The sequence below is a fragment of the Penicillium roqueforti genome (genome assembly GCF_015533775.1).
Source record: "Penicillium roqueforti strain LCP96 04111 chromosome Unknown scaffold_31, whole genome shotgun sequence".
NCBI classification, from domain to species: Eukaryota; Fungi; Ascomycota; class Eurotiomycetes; order Eurotiales; family Aspergillaceae; genus Penicillium; species Penicillium roqueforti.
In genome coordinates, this window is record NW_024067595.1 from 176,128 (window position 1) to 192,518 (window position 16,391).

General features: G+C 47.0%; 10 protein-coding genes across 10 annotated transcripts; 4 read left to right on the forward strand and 6 right to left on the reverse strand.

Moving 5' to 3' along the window:
* Nucleotides 1–1,766: 1,766 nt before the first annotated feature.
* On the forward strand, nucleotides 1,767–2,207 carry LCP9604111_8318 (uncharacterized protein; the record flags this gene model as incomplete). The annotated part of the gene is made up of 1 exon (XM_039076448.1): nucleotides 1,767–2,207. The coding sequence occupies one exon, from the start codon at nucleotides 1,767–1,769 to the stop codon at nucleotides 2,205–2,207; it is 441 nt and encodes a 146-aa protein (XP_038925703.1).
* Nucleotides 2,208–2,959: 752 nt separating this feature from the next.
* LCP9604111_8319 (uncharacterized protein) lies at nucleotides 2,960–3,457 on the reverse strand (the record flags this gene model as incomplete). The annotated part of the gene is made up of 1 exon (XM_039076449.1): nucleotides 2,960–3,457. The coding sequence occupies one exon, from the start codon at nucleotides 3,455–3,457 to the stop codon at nucleotides 2,960–2,962; it is 498 nt and encodes a 165-aa protein (XP_038925704.1).
* Nucleotides 3,458–3,739: 282 nt separating this feature from the next.
* Nucleotides 3,740–5,324, reverse strand: LCP9604111_8320 (uncharacterized protein; the record flags this gene model as incomplete). Its single annotated transcript, XM_039076451.1, has 14 exons — nucleotides 3,740–3,742; nucleotides 3,798–3,857; nucleotides 3,909–4,036; nucleotides 4,248–4,301; nucleotides 4,349–4,374; nucleotides 4,434–4,522; nucleotides 4,570–4,581; nucleotides 4,640–4,678; nucleotides 4,731–4,806; nucleotides 4,853–4,878; nucleotides 4,936–5,014; nucleotides 5,070–5,152; nucleotides 5,199–5,223; nucleotides 5,314–5,324. The coding sequence occupies 14 exons, from the start codon at nucleotides 5,322–5,324 to the stop codon at nucleotides 3,740–3,742; spliced, it is 711 nt and encodes a 236-aa protein (XP_038925705.1).
* A 1,188-nt stretch (nucleotides 5,325–6,512) lies between these two features.
* On the forward strand, nucleotides 6,513–7,301 carry LCP9604111_8321 (uncharacterized protein; the record flags this gene model as incomplete). The annotated part of the gene is made up of 3 exons (XM_039076452.1): nucleotides 6,513–6,632; nucleotides 6,686–7,186; nucleotides 7,245–7,301. 3 exons carry the CDS (start codon nucleotides 6,513–6,515, stop codon nucleotides 7,299–7,301), a joined length of 678 nt encoding a protein of 225 aa, XP_038925706.1.
* A 403-nt stretch (nucleotides 7,302–7,704) lies between these two features.
* On the forward strand, nucleotides 7,705–8,217 carry LCP9604111_8322 (uncharacterized protein; the record flags this gene model as incomplete). The annotated part of the gene is made up of 3 exons (XM_039076453.1): nucleotides 7,705–7,784; nucleotides 8,011–8,017; nucleotides 8,074–8,217. 3 exons carry the CDS (start codon nucleotides 7,705–7,707, stop codon nucleotides 8,215–8,217), a joined length of 231 nt encoding a protein of 76 aa, XP_038925707.1.
* A 636-nt stretch (nucleotides 8,218–8,853) lies between these two features.
* LCP9604111_8323 (inositol oxygenase) lies at nucleotides 8,854–9,833 on the reverse strand (the record flags this gene model as incomplete). The annotated part of the gene is made up of 2 exons (XM_039076454.1): nucleotides 8,854–8,910; nucleotides 8,973–9,833. The coding sequence occupies 2 exons, from the start codon at nucleotides 9,831–9,833 to the stop codon at nucleotides 8,854–8,856; spliced, it is 918 nt and encodes a 305-aa protein (XP_038925708.1).
* Nucleotides 9,834–11,588: 1,755 nt separating this feature from the next.
* Nucleotides 11,589–12,074, forward strand: LCP9604111_8324 (SRPBCC family protein; the record flags this gene model as incomplete). Its single annotated transcript, XM_039076455.1, has 1 exon — nucleotides 11,589–12,074. One exon carries the CDS (start codon nucleotides 11,589–11,591, stop codon nucleotides 12,072–12,074), a length of 486 nt encoding a protein of 161 aa, XP_038925709.1.
* Nucleotides 12,075–12,109: 35 nt separating this feature from the next.
* On the reverse strand, nucleotides 12,110–13,006 carry LCP9604111_8325 (uncharacterized protein; the record flags this gene model as incomplete). The annotated part of the gene is made up of 1 exon (XM_039076456.1): nucleotides 12,110–13,006. The coding sequence occupies one exon, from the start codon at nucleotides 13,004–13,006 to the stop codon at nucleotides 12,110–12,112; it is 897 nt and encodes a 298-aa protein (XP_038925710.1).
* A 1,250-nt stretch (nucleotides 13,007–14,256) lies between these two features.
* LCP9604111_8326 (uncharacterized protein) lies at nucleotides 14,257–14,607 on the reverse strand (the record flags this gene model as incomplete). Its single annotated transcript, XM_039076457.1, has 1 exon — nucleotides 14,257–14,607. The coding sequence occupies one exon, from the start codon at nucleotides 14,605–14,607 to the stop codon at nucleotides 14,257–14,259; it is 351 nt and encodes a 116-aa protein (XP_038925711.1).
* A 424-nt stretch (nucleotides 14,608–15,031) lies between these two features.
* Nucleotides 15,032–15,979, reverse strand: LCP9604111_8327 (PhzF family phenazine biosynthesis protein; the record flags this gene model as incomplete). The annotated part of the gene is made up of 1 exon (XM_039076458.1): nucleotides 15,032–15,979. The coding sequence occupies one exon, from the start codon at nucleotides 15,977–15,979 to the stop codon at nucleotides 15,032–15,034; it is 948 nt and encodes a 315-aa protein (XP_038925712.1).
* Between the last annotated feature and the right edge of the window lie 412 nt (nucleotides 15,980–16,391).

Genomic DNA, 16,391 nt, shown 5'->3' on the forward strand with positions numbered 1-16,391 from the left:
GTTCATTTCCAAGGCGAACATTGCAGCAGGACGTGTTAACGGATCACCTACTACCCCATGTCACCATATAATTTATTTAAGAGGATCCCTGGATCGACGCAAATTTGTTTGTGCTTGGAACATCCGTCGGAGGGCGTTCCTTGGACCGAGATTACAGATATGGCATTGTGAGATTGCTGACCCCCGGCTCAGCCCATATATTGGTAAACCATGGGACAGTATATTCGCCAAGGGCACATAAGCGGTATGAAGTGTTAACTATTGATAGAGGTCGGAGGCTAAAGGATATTCATCGGACGAGGACACATACATAGTTCCTAGTGGTGAGAATACTGCCTCCTCGGTTTATAAATAGAAAATATACCGCCTTCCTAGCCTGGAAATTGCGCTGTACATTCCGACGTCACCGCCACGGTAAAACCCGGCTCCACCACGCCCAGCAACGATCTCTACCACCTGTTCGATCTGCAGCGGACAATTTAGTTCGATGTGGGGATTGACTGATGTCTGGGAAGAGACAGTGGCAATGGACCATGGCTCGCCTAACGTGGTACGTCATGTGAAATCAACCCTTGGAGAAGGCTTGCGATCTGACAAGCAAGAAAAAGGCGAACCCTCACAGCCTCAAAGCTCATTTAAGGCAAGCAGTACTCCGTAGCCAGCACAACACCATTAAACGCAGATCTCTGTCTGAGGGACAAGCGAAAAGCTCCTGGCGTAAGGGGCCTACCTACAGCCTACCTACAATACAGAATACGAATGAGTGGGGGGAAGGATCAGCGAATCGGTGTTTACTGCGGCCCCGGATCACTCGATCCTTTCATTTTCCAACGCCTACTGAGTGATAAATTGAAAGATCGTCTGCAATCTCCCGTAAGCGGCCACGAAAGACTTGGCGACTGATATGTGGCGAGACAAAAAAAAAGTGGTCATCAGGTGAACTGTTGGATTTAGGTCCCAACCATCCAGAACGGAGCCTAACTGGGTTCTTTTCCTCAACATTGAGTTATCATGATCTATTAATGTATAAATGTATCTATATACAGTTCTATTGTCCGGATATGGAATGCGGACCGGGAAGGCGGTATGTCGGCTATTCATCAAAGATGTCCACTTAGGCAATGTTCTCACCAATCAACAATATCCTTGGCCCACTTCTATCATTTTTCCGCAACGCCATTCCAAGGTTCCTAAGGGTGGCGTGGAAATCGTGGCGTAACCGGGGTTACAGGGTCCAGAATACATAGTTACCTTCGGAAATCAGATCATACAGCATTCATTATTGCTTCGTATAAGAGAATATGACACAGAGTCATCGACTGGTGATCGACAGCTGGTCTGACCATATTTGCGGGGTGAACCTGCAGCTGTAGAAATATCTGATTCGTTGGGTTTTGACGATGTCTTAGATAAAAACGGAACTTATGTTGGCAACCATGTCGAGAAACAAACAAGGTCATAGAGAGGAATGCACAAATCAAATCATAGCTAGCAGGGCTGTCTCACTTCTACTGTTGTGGAGCAACGTATTTCGGGTCCACGGGTGTTACCTGACTCGACGTTACATTCATGTATCCCTATAGTTCTATTTCGAGCTTGACGAAAGGGTTCAGAGTCATCTGCAATGAGCTGAAACTTGATATTAGATGATGGAGGAAAGTACTTAAATAGCTCCATCCCTCCCATACTGTCTGGCCTCTTCATTCTCACCAACATCCATCAAGACTAAATAATCCAATCAAAAACTCAACATTCCAACCATTATCATGCAGCTCACTCAGCTCCTCCTCGCTACCGGCCTCTTTGCCTCCTCGGCCTTCGCTGCCCCCGCCGACACCTCTGCCAAGTCCATGATGGCCGACACCCCCCAGTGGACTCTCCAGGACACCAAGCGTGTCTGCGACACCGAAGACACCTCCTGCACCTGGACTTTTGGCATCTACCCCGGCGCCGGTGATGCCACTCCCTGCACCTACATCGTGGAGGGTGCCCCTGCCTCCAGGGCCAACGGTGGCCCCGCCACCTGCGGCGAATATACCGTCACCTCCGGCTGGAGCGGCCAGTTCGGCGAGGAGAATGGCTTCACTACTCTCTCCATTGTCAATGAGGCTCGCCAGATTATCTGGCCTGCCTATACCGACAAGCAGCTTGCTGGCGGTGTGGTTGTCAAGCCTGATCAGAGCTACGCCCCTGCTGCTCTCCCTTGAATGAAGTGATATGATGACTCGGATTATGGTCTGAATATTGTGTATACCAACCACTTTCCTTAATGACAACCAATGACAAGCGATTTTACCTGTTATTATATACATTTTATACTCAAAATTGGCTGTAGAAAAGAGGATAACCGCGTAGCATATAATGTTGTCCCTTACGCATTTCACCCAAGACAAGTTTACTTTTCATTTAAGCTCTGGGAAGGACAAGATGTTGCTTTGATAAATCCACCGAAAACCACTTAGCAATGATAGGAGTGGCGTCCGATATCCTAAAGCACTTTAGTGTCACTATAGGTCCAGTATACCTAAATAACGTTGAGATGCACTATATGTAGAATATTGATCCGATTATCGATACTATGATATATATAAATAACGAAATCGCAGGGAACAGCACTTCTAGAGTAGATCGAACTTTATACTCATAATTGGAAGTTCATGGCCCAATACTTCCTCTTGGAACGCGGTCCGTTGAATATACACTCATTTAAAGCCAATACACCAGAAAAGTGGAGAAGAGAAAGATACTGATGCACGCATCTCGTCTACGTGTCTGGATAGAAAGATTATTGACCAACACAAGTGGGATAAACTGCTGATGAAATTCTGCCATGCCTTCTAAATAGCTTCATGGAGATGAAAGGACAAAGAAATAGTGGCCTGGAACCCGGGAAAGTGCCATGAAATCTGGAAGAAATGCCCAGAGCTACCTTTAGGCAATGCTGGACGTCATCACAAGCTTAGCCCCACACCATGTTCTCAATCTCGTTATCCTGGGAGAGGGAGTCCGCATTGTCCATCTCTTCGTTTCCCTCTCGGTATCGCCATCTCTTCCCCATAACGTCCTTGAAGGTCTCAACATCTAGGTCTCCACGCATGATGGTCTCGGAGAAAGATCGGATCGGCTGAGAATCACCCAGAGGCTTCAATTTCACGTCAAGGTCGGGGGCGACGAACAAAACAGCGCTCAACCGACGCACGCCCGGGGAACGGCAGACACGATGTTTGGCGGCGGAAACCCGGCTACCACTTAGGATAACCGCACACCAACCAGTCAAGACAACAGTGGCATCCCCGGGGACGAGAACCCATGTGCCAGGGGTTTCTTCAAGCTCCAGTCCGGGCGTGCCATCTTGGAAGATACTGGAAAAGGTTCCATAATCCGTGTGGGCTCCGCACCCATTCGATGATCCGGGAGCAGCCGTGTTAGGATTGTAATCACACAGGCGATAGTTCATATTGTATGAGGTGTGTGCCGCAGAAAGATCGGTACCAGCGAGGATGCTCAGAGAAGACAGTTAGAGTATTACGGGTCAAGTCAATGCAAAGAGAAAGATTAAATTTCTAACAGAGCTACGGTGGGGATCTTATACCCCTGCGATCAAAGCCCTATTCTCGCTTACTTGTTCAGGAAGGAACAACTGACTCGCCATCCCAATCGGGAAGGAACGAAAAGGGAAGGAACGAATCCCAATCGTGACATGGAATACAATATACTAAGAGGATAATAGGATTTGGGTTCACTAGAGTACGTTTTAGTGTTTAACTTTTAGATGATGGAATGAGGCGGCTCTTTACCTGAATGGCATAGTTGGGGGTGGTATATAATTGTGCCTTCAGTGCAGTGTACCCAAACCCCTAATTTATCAGTAAGGTGATGAATGAGTAAGGTGCTCGTTTGGGTATTACCTTGATCACAATCCCGAGGAAGTTTGTTGTCACATTCCCAGCAGTCTGAGAGAACAACATCTGTAAGATTAACAACCACGCATGCGGGTCTCTCAATGTTCCCTGCACCTGCTCCCACTTGAAATGAGCTATAGAAGATGATTAGTACATGATATCAAACAGGTTCCTAGGTGGCTTGCTATCTTTAAGTCCAAGCTAGGCCTGGGCAACGCGCTTGACAGCTATAGCCCTTTCTCGCCCACTTAGCCATTTTGCAGACTGTGGCGCATCGGGCATGAAAACAAACTAGATAAATTAGGCTTTACATCGGAAATAGTAGACTGCACATATCATAAGCACCCCTGTCAAACTGCTCAAGAGACCAATGATGAGGAAAATGAGCCGCCAGGATGTCTGCAGACGTTAGCTATAGCAAAGCATAAAGACAAAGATGAACCTACTAACTATGGGACCTGTTGTGACATGACTAAGCCCCGCAGTTCAAAGTTAGATTTTTTGAAAAGAGGGATCTGGTGGCATACAGACCATAGTAAATGATTAAGAAGGGCACCGGAAGAGCACCGTTTGTCATAGTCCATAAACCAAACCGCAGAAGCTGCTCTTCTTGTGTATACCTTCATCTCATTAGCATGAATAGTATATTGCCAGATATCCCACTAACCACATGGTTGTGCTGAAGAACAGTGCATTAGCTTATATCTTATACCCATCCAGATTTGTTCAAGACATACACAAGCAATAGTCCAGGAATAAGGCATGATTCGAAAAGCCTAAGGTCTTATCAGCCACAGATTTTATTGCCAACAAATGAATATGTTGTACCCAAGAATGAACCTCAATACCAATATTAAAGCAAATTCGTGGCCCCAATACAACATAGCAAGGCATCACCCATAAACTTTCCAGCGTGGAAATATTGCAGGCCGCGACCAGAGAAGAAAGACCCTGTCAGGTATCCAAAATAGAATATCTGTCCCCACCTTCATTAGTGGTCTTGTCTTGAGAGGGCCAAGCTGGGGAGCCATACAGAAACACACCAAGAGTACTCTTGGCCAACAAGGTGAAGATCATCGCGAAGACCATATGTCGTGGCGGCCAAGACCAGACTATAATATCGCATAAGAATCCATGGGATGGTAGGAACTGCTCTTTCATATGTACCTTGTCCACAAATCGTAGACCGCAGACCCAAGCAGCGAGGGGAACAATTCGCCAATCAATATTTCGCAGTAGCTTTCGATGTTCTAATCTATTAGGTCGATAGAGACTACAAAAGTGGTGAATACTCACCCTCGGCCGGGTATTCAATATCCTCCTGGTCCATTAATATCTGGGCAATATCATCCAGATTGTTGTCATCTCCATTTCCCTTGCCCATTGGGGTTAGAGAGGTAGCCTCTTTCACTTCATCCACATGCTCCCTCGAGATTACCGTCGGAGTAGGCTGCGGGAAGGACATCGTGGCAGAAATTCGAAGAAGAGTAGATGAAAGGTTATTGCTAGCTGACGGACATATAAGGAGGCTTATAGATGATTTCCACCACATATACCTTTAACCCTAAAGCTTACCTAGCGCAATAATCAGAGTCCGGTCATTTATTTCTGAAGTTGGTGTTTAAATTTATTAGTCTGAGATCCACAGGCGTTTAGGTCTTGGCCTCTTAGGTCGGCAAATGAAAGGGCTTTGCTACTGGTCGACCGTAACAAGATTAACTGTAGGAAAATCCAGGGAAATTGACCCCAGATTCCAGCCCTAAGACTCACGAAATGCGGAGCCATGTATTGACGACCTTTGAAAACATGCCCTTAAGTTATTGTGAGATGTCAGGTCACGTGTAAATAGAGAAGCATACCAAGATGGAGAGAAAGAAGAAGTAAGTTACAAAGTGGGAAACGGCCTGATTATTGCGGAGCGAAGCGAAGCAATTAAATCATAACCTCGCGGGCATGTCACGTGACCAGGTCTTTTCTCCTATGGGCTCCAAAATCATAAGAAGCTATGCGGTCAGCTAACTTTGGCAGAATATCCTAACCGGCAGAATAAATAGACTAGAGAAAGAACCATCATTATCTTCCCCAGAGCTTCTACATCACACTTTACGTAGCATTAGAAGTTAGAATCAGTCGTTTTGCTCTGCAACGACTATCGGGCGGCCGCAGGCCATCCAGATCCCTCGTATAGTTGACCCTTTGCAAACATTGCAAACATCGAACCTTCTCGCTTAGCAAACATAAACAGTAAATTGTACGAAAAGCGGCCAGAAAAGCGGTGAACTTTTATGGTAGGCGGTCAGTTGAAGCCTAAGAGATCAGACAGCAGGAGTCCGAATAAACCAAAAGGGGGTCCCGAATAACCATGTGGGAGTCTCTGATACAATCCCCTATGGCGCAAGTATCCGTATTTTTTATAGAAGAATTTCAAGGGGCGATACACTTCGGTGAGGTCATCAACCGCTGTTTCAGGCGCCCAGAGGTCGGACTACACGTGACCAGTATTATACGTGACCGGTGCTTTGCCATCGCTCCTTTCTTCCTTCACCAATACTTGCCTTATCTCTCAGAGCATGTTTCCTTTGGCACCTCTGTGCACGACTAGATCAAATCATGTCAAATCTTGACAACCTATATCCCACGGAGATCTGCTTCCAGAAGAAGATTTTTGCCTCTTCATATTCCGTAATATTTCTTGTCACTGTCCGCGGCCAGACATGTGTTATGAAGGTGGTGAGTCAAGCCAGCATAGGTAGCTTTGACTACCGAAATACTAACATGCGAAGCATCACGGAAGGGGCCCACGGCAATATTACGAACCAGAGAACTGTGAACTCGACATCCATGTGCTTGAAACCACTGCCTACACCCAACTCAAAGACAGGGGTCTATGTGACCGTGGAATCGTGCCCAATTTCCTAGGGTCTATGAGGAAATTCGATCCATCTGCGTGCCTACCCCACTTGAAAATGTTCCTGGACGACGAATACCCACCTAGCGCCATATTCTTGGAGTATATCACCGGTCTGGAAATGATCACTCTAGAGAATTATACGCAGCAACGGATGGATAATCTCATCAGTGGTATCCAACAAATACATAAGGCCCTAGTGCGGCACAGGGATCCCAAACCAAGGAACATGATGGTCGTTACAGGTACTGCCGAAAGAGTGGTGTGGATGGACTTTGATCGAGCAGAAACCTACGACGAACATCAGATCACCAGTGAACAGGAGCAGCTTCTCAGAAATGAAGAACAAATTGTTGTTGACATTGGCGATTGCCTTGTGAGAACTCCTCCCTCTGAAGGCATGTGCCATGACGTTGTCTAACCACATTCACCAGGCCTGCGACCATGCAAAGGGGAAACTCGACGAAGCATATGTTTTTTACTGCAACTGATGATCAAGCTCTTCCTTGGCCCCGATTTACTAGGTTGTAGCTGATCTTCCGAATCGAACGCTCTGTCACAAATTCTTCATAAGCCGCTTAGATCTGGTTTTCCCATCATTTAGCTGACGCAGGTCTGAACGGGCATCTCTGAAATACCGAAGCGAAGGCTCGGCAAGTCCACAACTTTCAACTGTGAGACCTCACAACAAAGAGCCAAGGGTCTCTCGGGGATAACCCGGCCTTCGGGGCTTCCAATGTTGATTTGCATATTATCACTACTCAGCTATGGAGGGCCAAGTAGGCATACCTACACCTCATTCAACTCGACACAACAAACTCAGCCTATGAAGCAGAAAATTCCACAGCATTGGGGTCTGGCGCGAGTCCGAATTGAACATCATTTTGCAAAGACATGGAAACGTTCTTAGACAGACACGCCTTCCACCGAATCCTCTACCGACCTCACCATCATATCGGAGAATGCTTTGATAAGTACGATATCCGACAATATTTTTCCAAGAGTTCGACGTCGGAGAGTATGCAATAATTCTAAATTCCTTCACACCTGATACTTCATTTTACCCACTTGGAGTTCCGGAAGGCATAAGCTGGAACCACGCTCCTAGAGATATCAAGCTGTCTTGGAAATGGAACACTGCTATAGCAGCATATCCCAGTCATACCGTGCGCATGGAGTACTGTCAACCATTTAGTTAAGTGAATTGGTATAAGAAGTAGCACTATTCTCGATATAGATTTCTTATAACTAACCGAGAACTAGTTATGTTTCGACGGTAACCTTGAACTTGTCCCGACTATTCCATTCACTAGTGGTAGAACTGCTGCGCAATCACAATTGACAGTCTTGTTAGCGCTATGGTACCTGGGTATGCTCGCTGCCAATGATCAAGGAGCTGGTCGCTGAAATATGTAGGCAATATCCAAATCAGGCCACAATGCGTGCCAGAATCCTTTTCTATTTTTTATGTACCGTTGCCTGCTTGGTTGTTTTGTCGTTACTTGATTAGGTAGTTTTTCAGACCTCTCTTTGCCCGTGTATGACTCTTGTTTCGTTTTCGTTATCCCTATGAGCTTATATATATGGATCTATGGCAGTTCTCTCCACAACTAACATATCGATCGATCACTTCTTGCTCCTTGCTTCCACAATTCGATGCTCCATATCTCCACTTTATCGCAGTATTCAAGTCCTAGCGATATTACAGTAATGAATCTGGTGGGCGATAGAATGAGTTCTAGTATAGATACTGTAGAATTGAAAGTATAGAGAACAAGAATAGTCGGCCGCTTATTCCAACAACAATGTTATTATTTTCAGAATTAATAGACCACCGTTGTTGAGATATCAAGTTGTAATTTATCGCACTTACTATGTGTTTTGGACTGTGCCGTTCAACTTGTGCACCGCTCGCATGTGAGATACGTAATAGGGAGTTACATCTTGTTTTATAATTATCAGGGAATGTTTAAAGGGACAACGGGCTGATCCTAATTTAGCTAGTATCAATTTGATTGTAAAAACAGGAAGAGTGCGGCACAACTACCACCTGATGATCTTCGTGGGGAAGTACTCATCAATGAGCTCCATGTAGTAAGGCTGTCCAGTACCGAGTTAGCATGCATCGTGGTAGAATCCAAATATCCAAGGGTCAAGCTTACCTTCAGCTTCTCAGGATCTGGGACTTCGTCGCTCTTGCTGTACAGATCGTAAGGGTTGAAAGCCCTCACAGCTTCCAGCATCTTATGATCATGTTCATTCATCAACTCATGGTATGCGTTCTCCCGGTGCCACGGGTAGAATGAATGGTACCGAATCATTGCCAGGCCCTCCTCGGGAATTGTGGACTGATCTTTGACGATATGGTAGAGGTATTCGTCGTGGCCCCAGCAAAGCATGACGTTTTCCAATCCGCAGCCAGGAGAATAGATTCCATACTTGGTGCTATAGACCTCGTTGTTATAGTCTTCATTGTCCTTGAAAGACTTGTTACCGAAGATAATCTTGTCGTCGAACGCACAGCCAACTGCAAAGGTATCGCCAACAACATCCCACTGACCCTTGGCCCCGAAGAAAAAGAGAAGCTTGCCAAGGTCGTGGATGAGTCCGACCAGCTGCATCCAGCGAGGCTTTCCCTCTTTGCGGATTGCTTCAGCGGATTGCAAAAGGTGGGTCATCTGGGACTCGGAGGTATCGGGGTCACATTCATCGATGAATGTATTCAGCTTCTCCATCGCCTCCCAAACAGTCATGTGTGCACGAGTCTTGGTTTTGAAGTCGTTGCGTGCTTTCAGGTTGTATGCTACCGTCTGAAGGGTGTGTTGCTGGGCATAGAAGTTTTTGACTTGGTCACAGGCATCCTCGAACTGACGGAAGCCAGCCTTGTCTTTGGACTTGTCGAATTCGGATTCATCGTAAAGTCCTTTGTCTTGTTTGAGGTCTGTCTTGTGGACATTGACAGCATCGATGTTGTCGGACATTGTCTCGAGGCTGATAGGGGCGGACTGCATTGCGACGGCCATATTTGCGGGCTGGTTCTCTGTTGGATTTGTTTGGTTTTCAAGGGATGTGATGAGAAATATAATCGATTGGAAGGTCTCTGGCTCTATTGCTTCATCGGAGGGTCTACAGCGAGACACTTATAGCCTGAGCTCAGGGATGTATTGAACAATTCCCGGATCGTATTTTCCGTGGTGATAAAGCAGTTTCAAATTGAACGCTGGTTATTGATCGGTTCTTTGCTTCCGCTTCCTATGTCATTATTATCTCTGCCGATATATGATGACCACCATGACTTGATGTGGAAAGCGGATTCCGTGCTGTCTTGATTCGTACACCGGGGCGTAGCTTCTTGATTATTAGATGTATTAAAAACCAGTAGCTTTCGAACAGGCCACAGTTGGCTATTATGGTCATTTTCCGTGCAGCTCCGGTGTATGTTGTCTCTGGTGAAAGCTAGAACTCATGTAGTATTATCATATCGGAGTGTACAGAAACTTATATCTTCTATCTGATGAACATATGACAATATCGTAATCACGACTAGAATTCCAGTTTGCGTCTCGCTTATCACCCCGATATAGCCTTCGGCATTTAATATCATCGAGCATGGAAACTTCATTTTCTCCCCGGAGACCTCGGTCTTCTGGACAAGTGCAGACAAGCTTGTTATCCCTTGTAGATTAAATCCACATGATATGAGTGCCTGAGGTATCTAGGTTCTGATATGCGGGAGTCTGCCAAGTAGATCAGACCGGAACTCAGGGATTCCATGTTATGTTGCTGTTATGTTGCTGTTATGTGTTTTCAATTCGTGGCTGATGATAGGCGAACTAAAGATAGGACAAAATGCGGGATGCGCCCCCCCCACACTAAAACAACCTTATTTCTCGGCCTTCATTTTCCGGAATATCCATACATGTACGTATAGTATGTAGTCGCCACTTTGCTTACAGACAAATTCGGAATTATCGGGGAACTGGTTTGTTTGAGCATCCATCCCTCATCTGTCAGTGACCAGCGGAATGACCCTTTCTTCCATGGTATCCTTCGCTGTTCTGGTGACCTTCATAACCCAGGATGTATTCTGCCATCCATCATTGCTTACGAGTAAAACTTCCTAGCCCAAGTTTAGAAACGCCTTCCAAGGGTCATGGATTCTTCGATTGATTTAGCGGTAGTATAGGAATCTCTTGCATTCAGAGATTCCACGTTCGTTATGACCGAGTTCATTGATTGAATGTTTAGTTATGGGACAAAAAGATGAATCCATCGAAATTTCAATTTCAATAGTATCCAATATCTTGGAGCGTGCGAATGAACTGATATGCAAAGCACTGCGCTATGTACTTGAGGATCGAGGGTTTGCTTTTCGAATTGGATCATCAGACCATTCCAGAGGAAGATACAGATTAGCCTTGAATATAAGCAACCTGCTTGGAGGGGCATCATATTTCAAAACCCCCTCAATTTTCGTTGTGTCGAGCATTCTCAAGTCCTCCTTTCCATGGCCCGAATCCAAACCCTGCTTGTCCCGATCGGGTAACATTGAGGCCTGATATACAAGGCAGAAGTCTTAGAGATCATCGGTCTCCGGGCCACCGTAACGCCGAGCTTATTAACCTTATCAGCGTTATCGCCCGGCTTCGTCATCGCTCTTCGCACCCTAGATCGAACATCGAATAGTCAAAAGCCTTAAGATCGGACAAAATTGGTGATCAGAATTCCTCAAAGCATTGATCTAAATTACTGAGAATTTCCTTTCCTATCCTCCCAAAATGAGCTCAACCAACAACGTCGCCTTCACCGCCCCGATCAACCCACCAGGCGCAAGACCCGTTATCACCCCCGAACAAACCTGGAAGGGCCTCCTCCTCAAGATCCGCTCCGCAGAAACATTCGTTCCGGGAGCAATTCAATCCACCAGGGTCGTCAGTGAATCCATCGACTCATTAACTGGGAACGCCGTCACCGTTCGCGAAGTCCTCTTCCGCGAAACCCAGAAGAAGGTTCTAGAGACCGTTACAGCTTTCGAGCCTGCCCGGGTAGACTTTGATCAGCCAAATGGAAGCAAGATCAGCAATGTGATTAGTCAAGGAGCTGGTGGAGAGCTGTACATGACGTATATCTTCGAATGGAGACACCCAGGTGTCTCGGAGGTGGAGCTGGCGGAGCTACTCGAGAAGGAGAAGAAGATGAGCCAGGCAGCAGTTGAGGGAACAATCAAAGTGTTGAGGCAATTGGTTGAGGAGAAGAAGCTTTGAAGTTGATGATTGGCGGGAAACGCCGTCCTTGACAATCATGAAACCCGTCTTCGACCCTTGTTCATGTCCTCAGTAAACTTGACCCCGTAATCACCACATCTTTGATGTGGGGTGCTCTCAGAGTAATAATTCAGCAGAACTTTTCTTTTAATAGCCCTGTCACCAGTCATGCTAGAAGCGAGTAAAGCAGTCGTGGGCGAGTCGAATCGTTTCCGCCGAACGTGCGACTTCCATATAAGGTTCCATGAATCTTCAGTCACATAGTCAACATCCTCCGAGTTCATCTGGCGGAGAAAGGTAACTTGTTTCTTGACAGAAATTAGTCGAATAGCCTGAGCCCATTCCTTGCGTGTCAAAAACACTACATCAAGCTCCAGCTCTGTCAGCCCCTCGCATAGTCTCAGCAGACCCCAGCAGTTTTCAATATCATCCCACCCATTCCAGATCGAACCCGGCACCCATGTATCTGTACTACTGGGGATACCGCTAGTCAGATAAGGATGAAGAGGCATAAACGATATCCGTTTTAGCCACGATCTCACTTGCGGGCGGATAGCAGTCAGGAATCCCGTTAGGAGGGGAGGATCCTCGAAGGCGAACCAGTTCTCCTTCCAGAGGATCGGTGCAGCATCGTTCCAGAATCGCTTGCTGGCGAGCAGAATGGCTAGATTCTCATGTCTTCCGCATAGGCATGGTAAAAACTCCAAGCACGGAATCCCGTCAACACTTCCGTTCGGGTCCCAGTAGCAATTGTCGCAAAGATATGGATTCTTATATGGCTTTGCCCACTGGCTTCGTGCTGGTGATTTCAATATCGGTACTTGTGCCCGATTCCAGGTGTAGCTACGGCAGGCTGCACATTGGGGGCCTTCGAAGCTGTCGATAACCCGGCGATGTGGATCTGGGCCCGGTCTGCCATAAAAAATAGGCATTTTGCATGGGTAATAGTGTTCCAAATCAAATTTGCATCGCTGCACGAGAAGTTTCCTGTAAATGATATTCCTGATCTCTTGTGGAAGGGAGAAGAACCTAGGGTTACAATGTTAGGAGTAGAGTGATAGGTACAAGAGGATATACCTCTTGAAAAGGGGGGACTGTTCGTGTTCCAAAGGTTCGGTGAAATGTGTCTCCTGTACATGATGTGCCTTTGATCTTGCCTGTCGGGCATGTAATTCTCGGCGTCGTGTATACCGATGAAGTTTAGAGGATTTCGCCATTAATGCGCAAATTTAGGAATAAAATGTAGATAATTGAACCGTTTAGACTTGCAAGGCCGGCTACCTATGTAGAATCATAATTAGTTACATAGTTGCAGTCCCCTGAAGTCCAAACGCTACGCCACGGCAAGCACTCAGCCTTGTGGTAACCCGAAATAGAACTGACCCTGCCTAGGCTGTGGCGCAGCACACCGGACATTTAGAATGAGAACAAACACCGCCTTCTGCAGAATGATTCATTTGTAATGTTTGGGTGGTTGCAACATTCATCTGAAGTGTTCCATTTTGTTTTTTTGGACCGGGGGGAGACTCCGTGTTCGTACTCCGTGAACCACGAATAAAGCCAAGTCCCCAATTGGCAGCATGAGGGTTACCACCGCTGCGCCTCCATTCACGTGCACGCTGAGACAGATACGATGGCTGGGCTGGCAAGAAGAGGGGGGCCAAAGGGGACCTTGAAATCAATTAAGATGATATTTTGGCAAGGGCTTCTTTCTAACAGATTGCAATAGCGAAAGTCAAGAGCCTGCCGGAAATCCGGTTGATTTGTATGTGAGGGCTTGCTCCATCGGTCAGGCTGAGGACCTTTCGTTGGAAACATGTCTTCTTGGGCAATTTTACCGAAGAAGCATGCTTGACGGATGATACAGCAATCCCATTTTAGGTCTCTCTGGGGACAAGGTATGCTAGCGTCAGCCTTGAATTCACTATCTATGGATGCAATAAATTCAATGGGCTTAGCCTCTTTAGTGGTCAATAGCTTCTGGTGCAACCCAAAGGCCCGTAGCTAGTTTTCTCAGACGTGCCCACTTTTCTGAATTTCTTTTCCAGCCTCACTGCCCCAGCCTCACTGCCCCAGCCAAATCTCCCGGGGCCTTTGTGGAGCCTTTCCAACACCATCAAGCGCATCAGCACACTCTAGATACAGTGTGCCGTGTGCCATGTGCTGTGACAATCTGTGTAGCTCAGACAGAGTTCCCCTTCGTAACATTTGCCCCACCGAGAGATCCAGATTCTCCATCTTCAGACCCAGAGCCAACTTCGGCATCGATACTGGCAAAAACAGCGTCCAGCTCCTTGCACAGGTCGTCGGCAGTGATGGCAACAACCTCTTCTTCCATGTTCTTGAGGTAATACCCTCCATTCTCGGCGTAGAGAACTGTATCCGAGTGAATCTTGACTAGATCGTTGAGGGATTGTCTGTCATGGACGACAATGGCGTCGCTCGGGGGCGTGGTCTGATACCGAGTAAGAGCTTCAACCATGGTGGCCCAGAAGGATAGGAAGTACACAAGGTAGGTGAAGGTGGATTGCATATCCGAAGTCGTGAGGGGAACTTGAGGGTAGTACTACTACCTTGGGTAGTGGGGTATCAGGATCGTGTAGTTGCCCTGTTGTTCAGGCAGAAAGGTATTTTGGCTCATCATATCAAATCGAAAGGACTTAGCATTTTACAAGGATATTTCTACTAGGAAGGTTGAATGATTGAGGTTCCATGATCTCCTATACTTGCTAGTTGGCCTACTTGGAAGGTTGGTGTTGTTGGTTGCTCTGCCAGACTACCCATCGTGCCTTTCCTCTTCACTAGGTACCTCCAGGACTATGGAATCTAGCTATTTCTCTCGACAGGCAGCAATGAATTTAATCATAGGCAGCCTTGACCTTGGGAGATGCCGTTGCGCCAGAGAAGACTATACAAAAGTATTGCATTATGACTCATTAAAGCTCTAGGGTTGTTATTTAGGCATGAGGAATCAGCACTTTTCCCTCGGACACGCTAACAGCAGTGCCCGTCAGCACAACCTGTTCAATCTCCTTGTCGCCAGACAACGTAGCCTCAACACCAATATCACTGCGGCGTCCCATTTCAACACCCTGCACAACGTGATACTGATAATTCTGACCCCCCTTACCCTCCGTAAGTGTCAAGTACGCCGCCAATCCACTAGCCGCACTGCCAGTAGCCGGGTCTTCCAGGTTTCCCAGTATCGTCCTAGACCGAATAACCTTCTTCTTCGTAACACTATCTTCAACATCCCGAACAATGAAGTACACGCAGATTAACCCAGCCTTCCACCCTTCATCAAGATAATCAGTAGAGACCAGCTCACCGCCGGTCGCGGGCGTCACAGCAGCCAGTGCCTCAAGCGAAGGAAGCTCAATGAACAACTGACTCATCCCATTGACAATGGAAAAGAGCGGGAAAGTAACGTCTGGCCGCGTGAAGAACGGCGCTAGCGTAGGGTGCAGCCTCACCAATTCCTTCAAGCTGAACCGCGTAGCATGGATGCGTGTGTTGTGCGCAATCCGCGCAGCGACGTATTTGGTCACGTCGTTCTGGACGGAGATGGGGATGTCGCCGGACTTGGTCGCGAGGGTGGTGACGCCATCGCCGTCAGCGGGGTCAGTTGAGTGACTCAGGAACCAGGAGGCCGCGCCAATGGTAGGATGGCCTGCGAAGGGGATTTCGCAGTCTGCGGTGAAGATATCGATGGTGCGCTTGCTTTTCTCGCGTACTGGGTGCACAAAGATACTCTCCGATAGATTGAATTCCCGTGCGATTGTTTGTTTCTGGCTCTGCGTCAGAGCGTTTGAGTCGTCTTCTGGGAGGAAGACAACTGCTAGCGGGTTGCCGAAGTAGGGTGTCGATGTGAAGACATCGAGGGTGACGAATGTAAGATGAGTCATGTTGGGATTTGGGATATTGGTATATGTCGTGGATATCGGGGATGTCGGGGACGTCGGGTGGTTTTTATAGTTGCAAGTCCCCCACTTTTCGCTTTTGACTCACAGACATGCCCCCTTAGAACAATTCAAGTATTTAAACGACAGAAGATGTGTGGAACTTGCACAGATATCCGACGAACAGGACAAACAAATTCTCATCCTCCACAATGCCCAAGATGCCAACCCTCGCTTGCAGGACTGGCGCATTCCCTGGGGCTCGGCATGGTTGTAGGGTGTCAGTTTGTCTATGCTGGATAGAACGATAACCTGAAATATGAAATCGTAATTGTTCTCGTTGAGCTTAGGTATCCGATGCTTTACAATTCCGTTTCCATCACAATGCCAAACGCCTCATCAGGTCATCATAATCGAA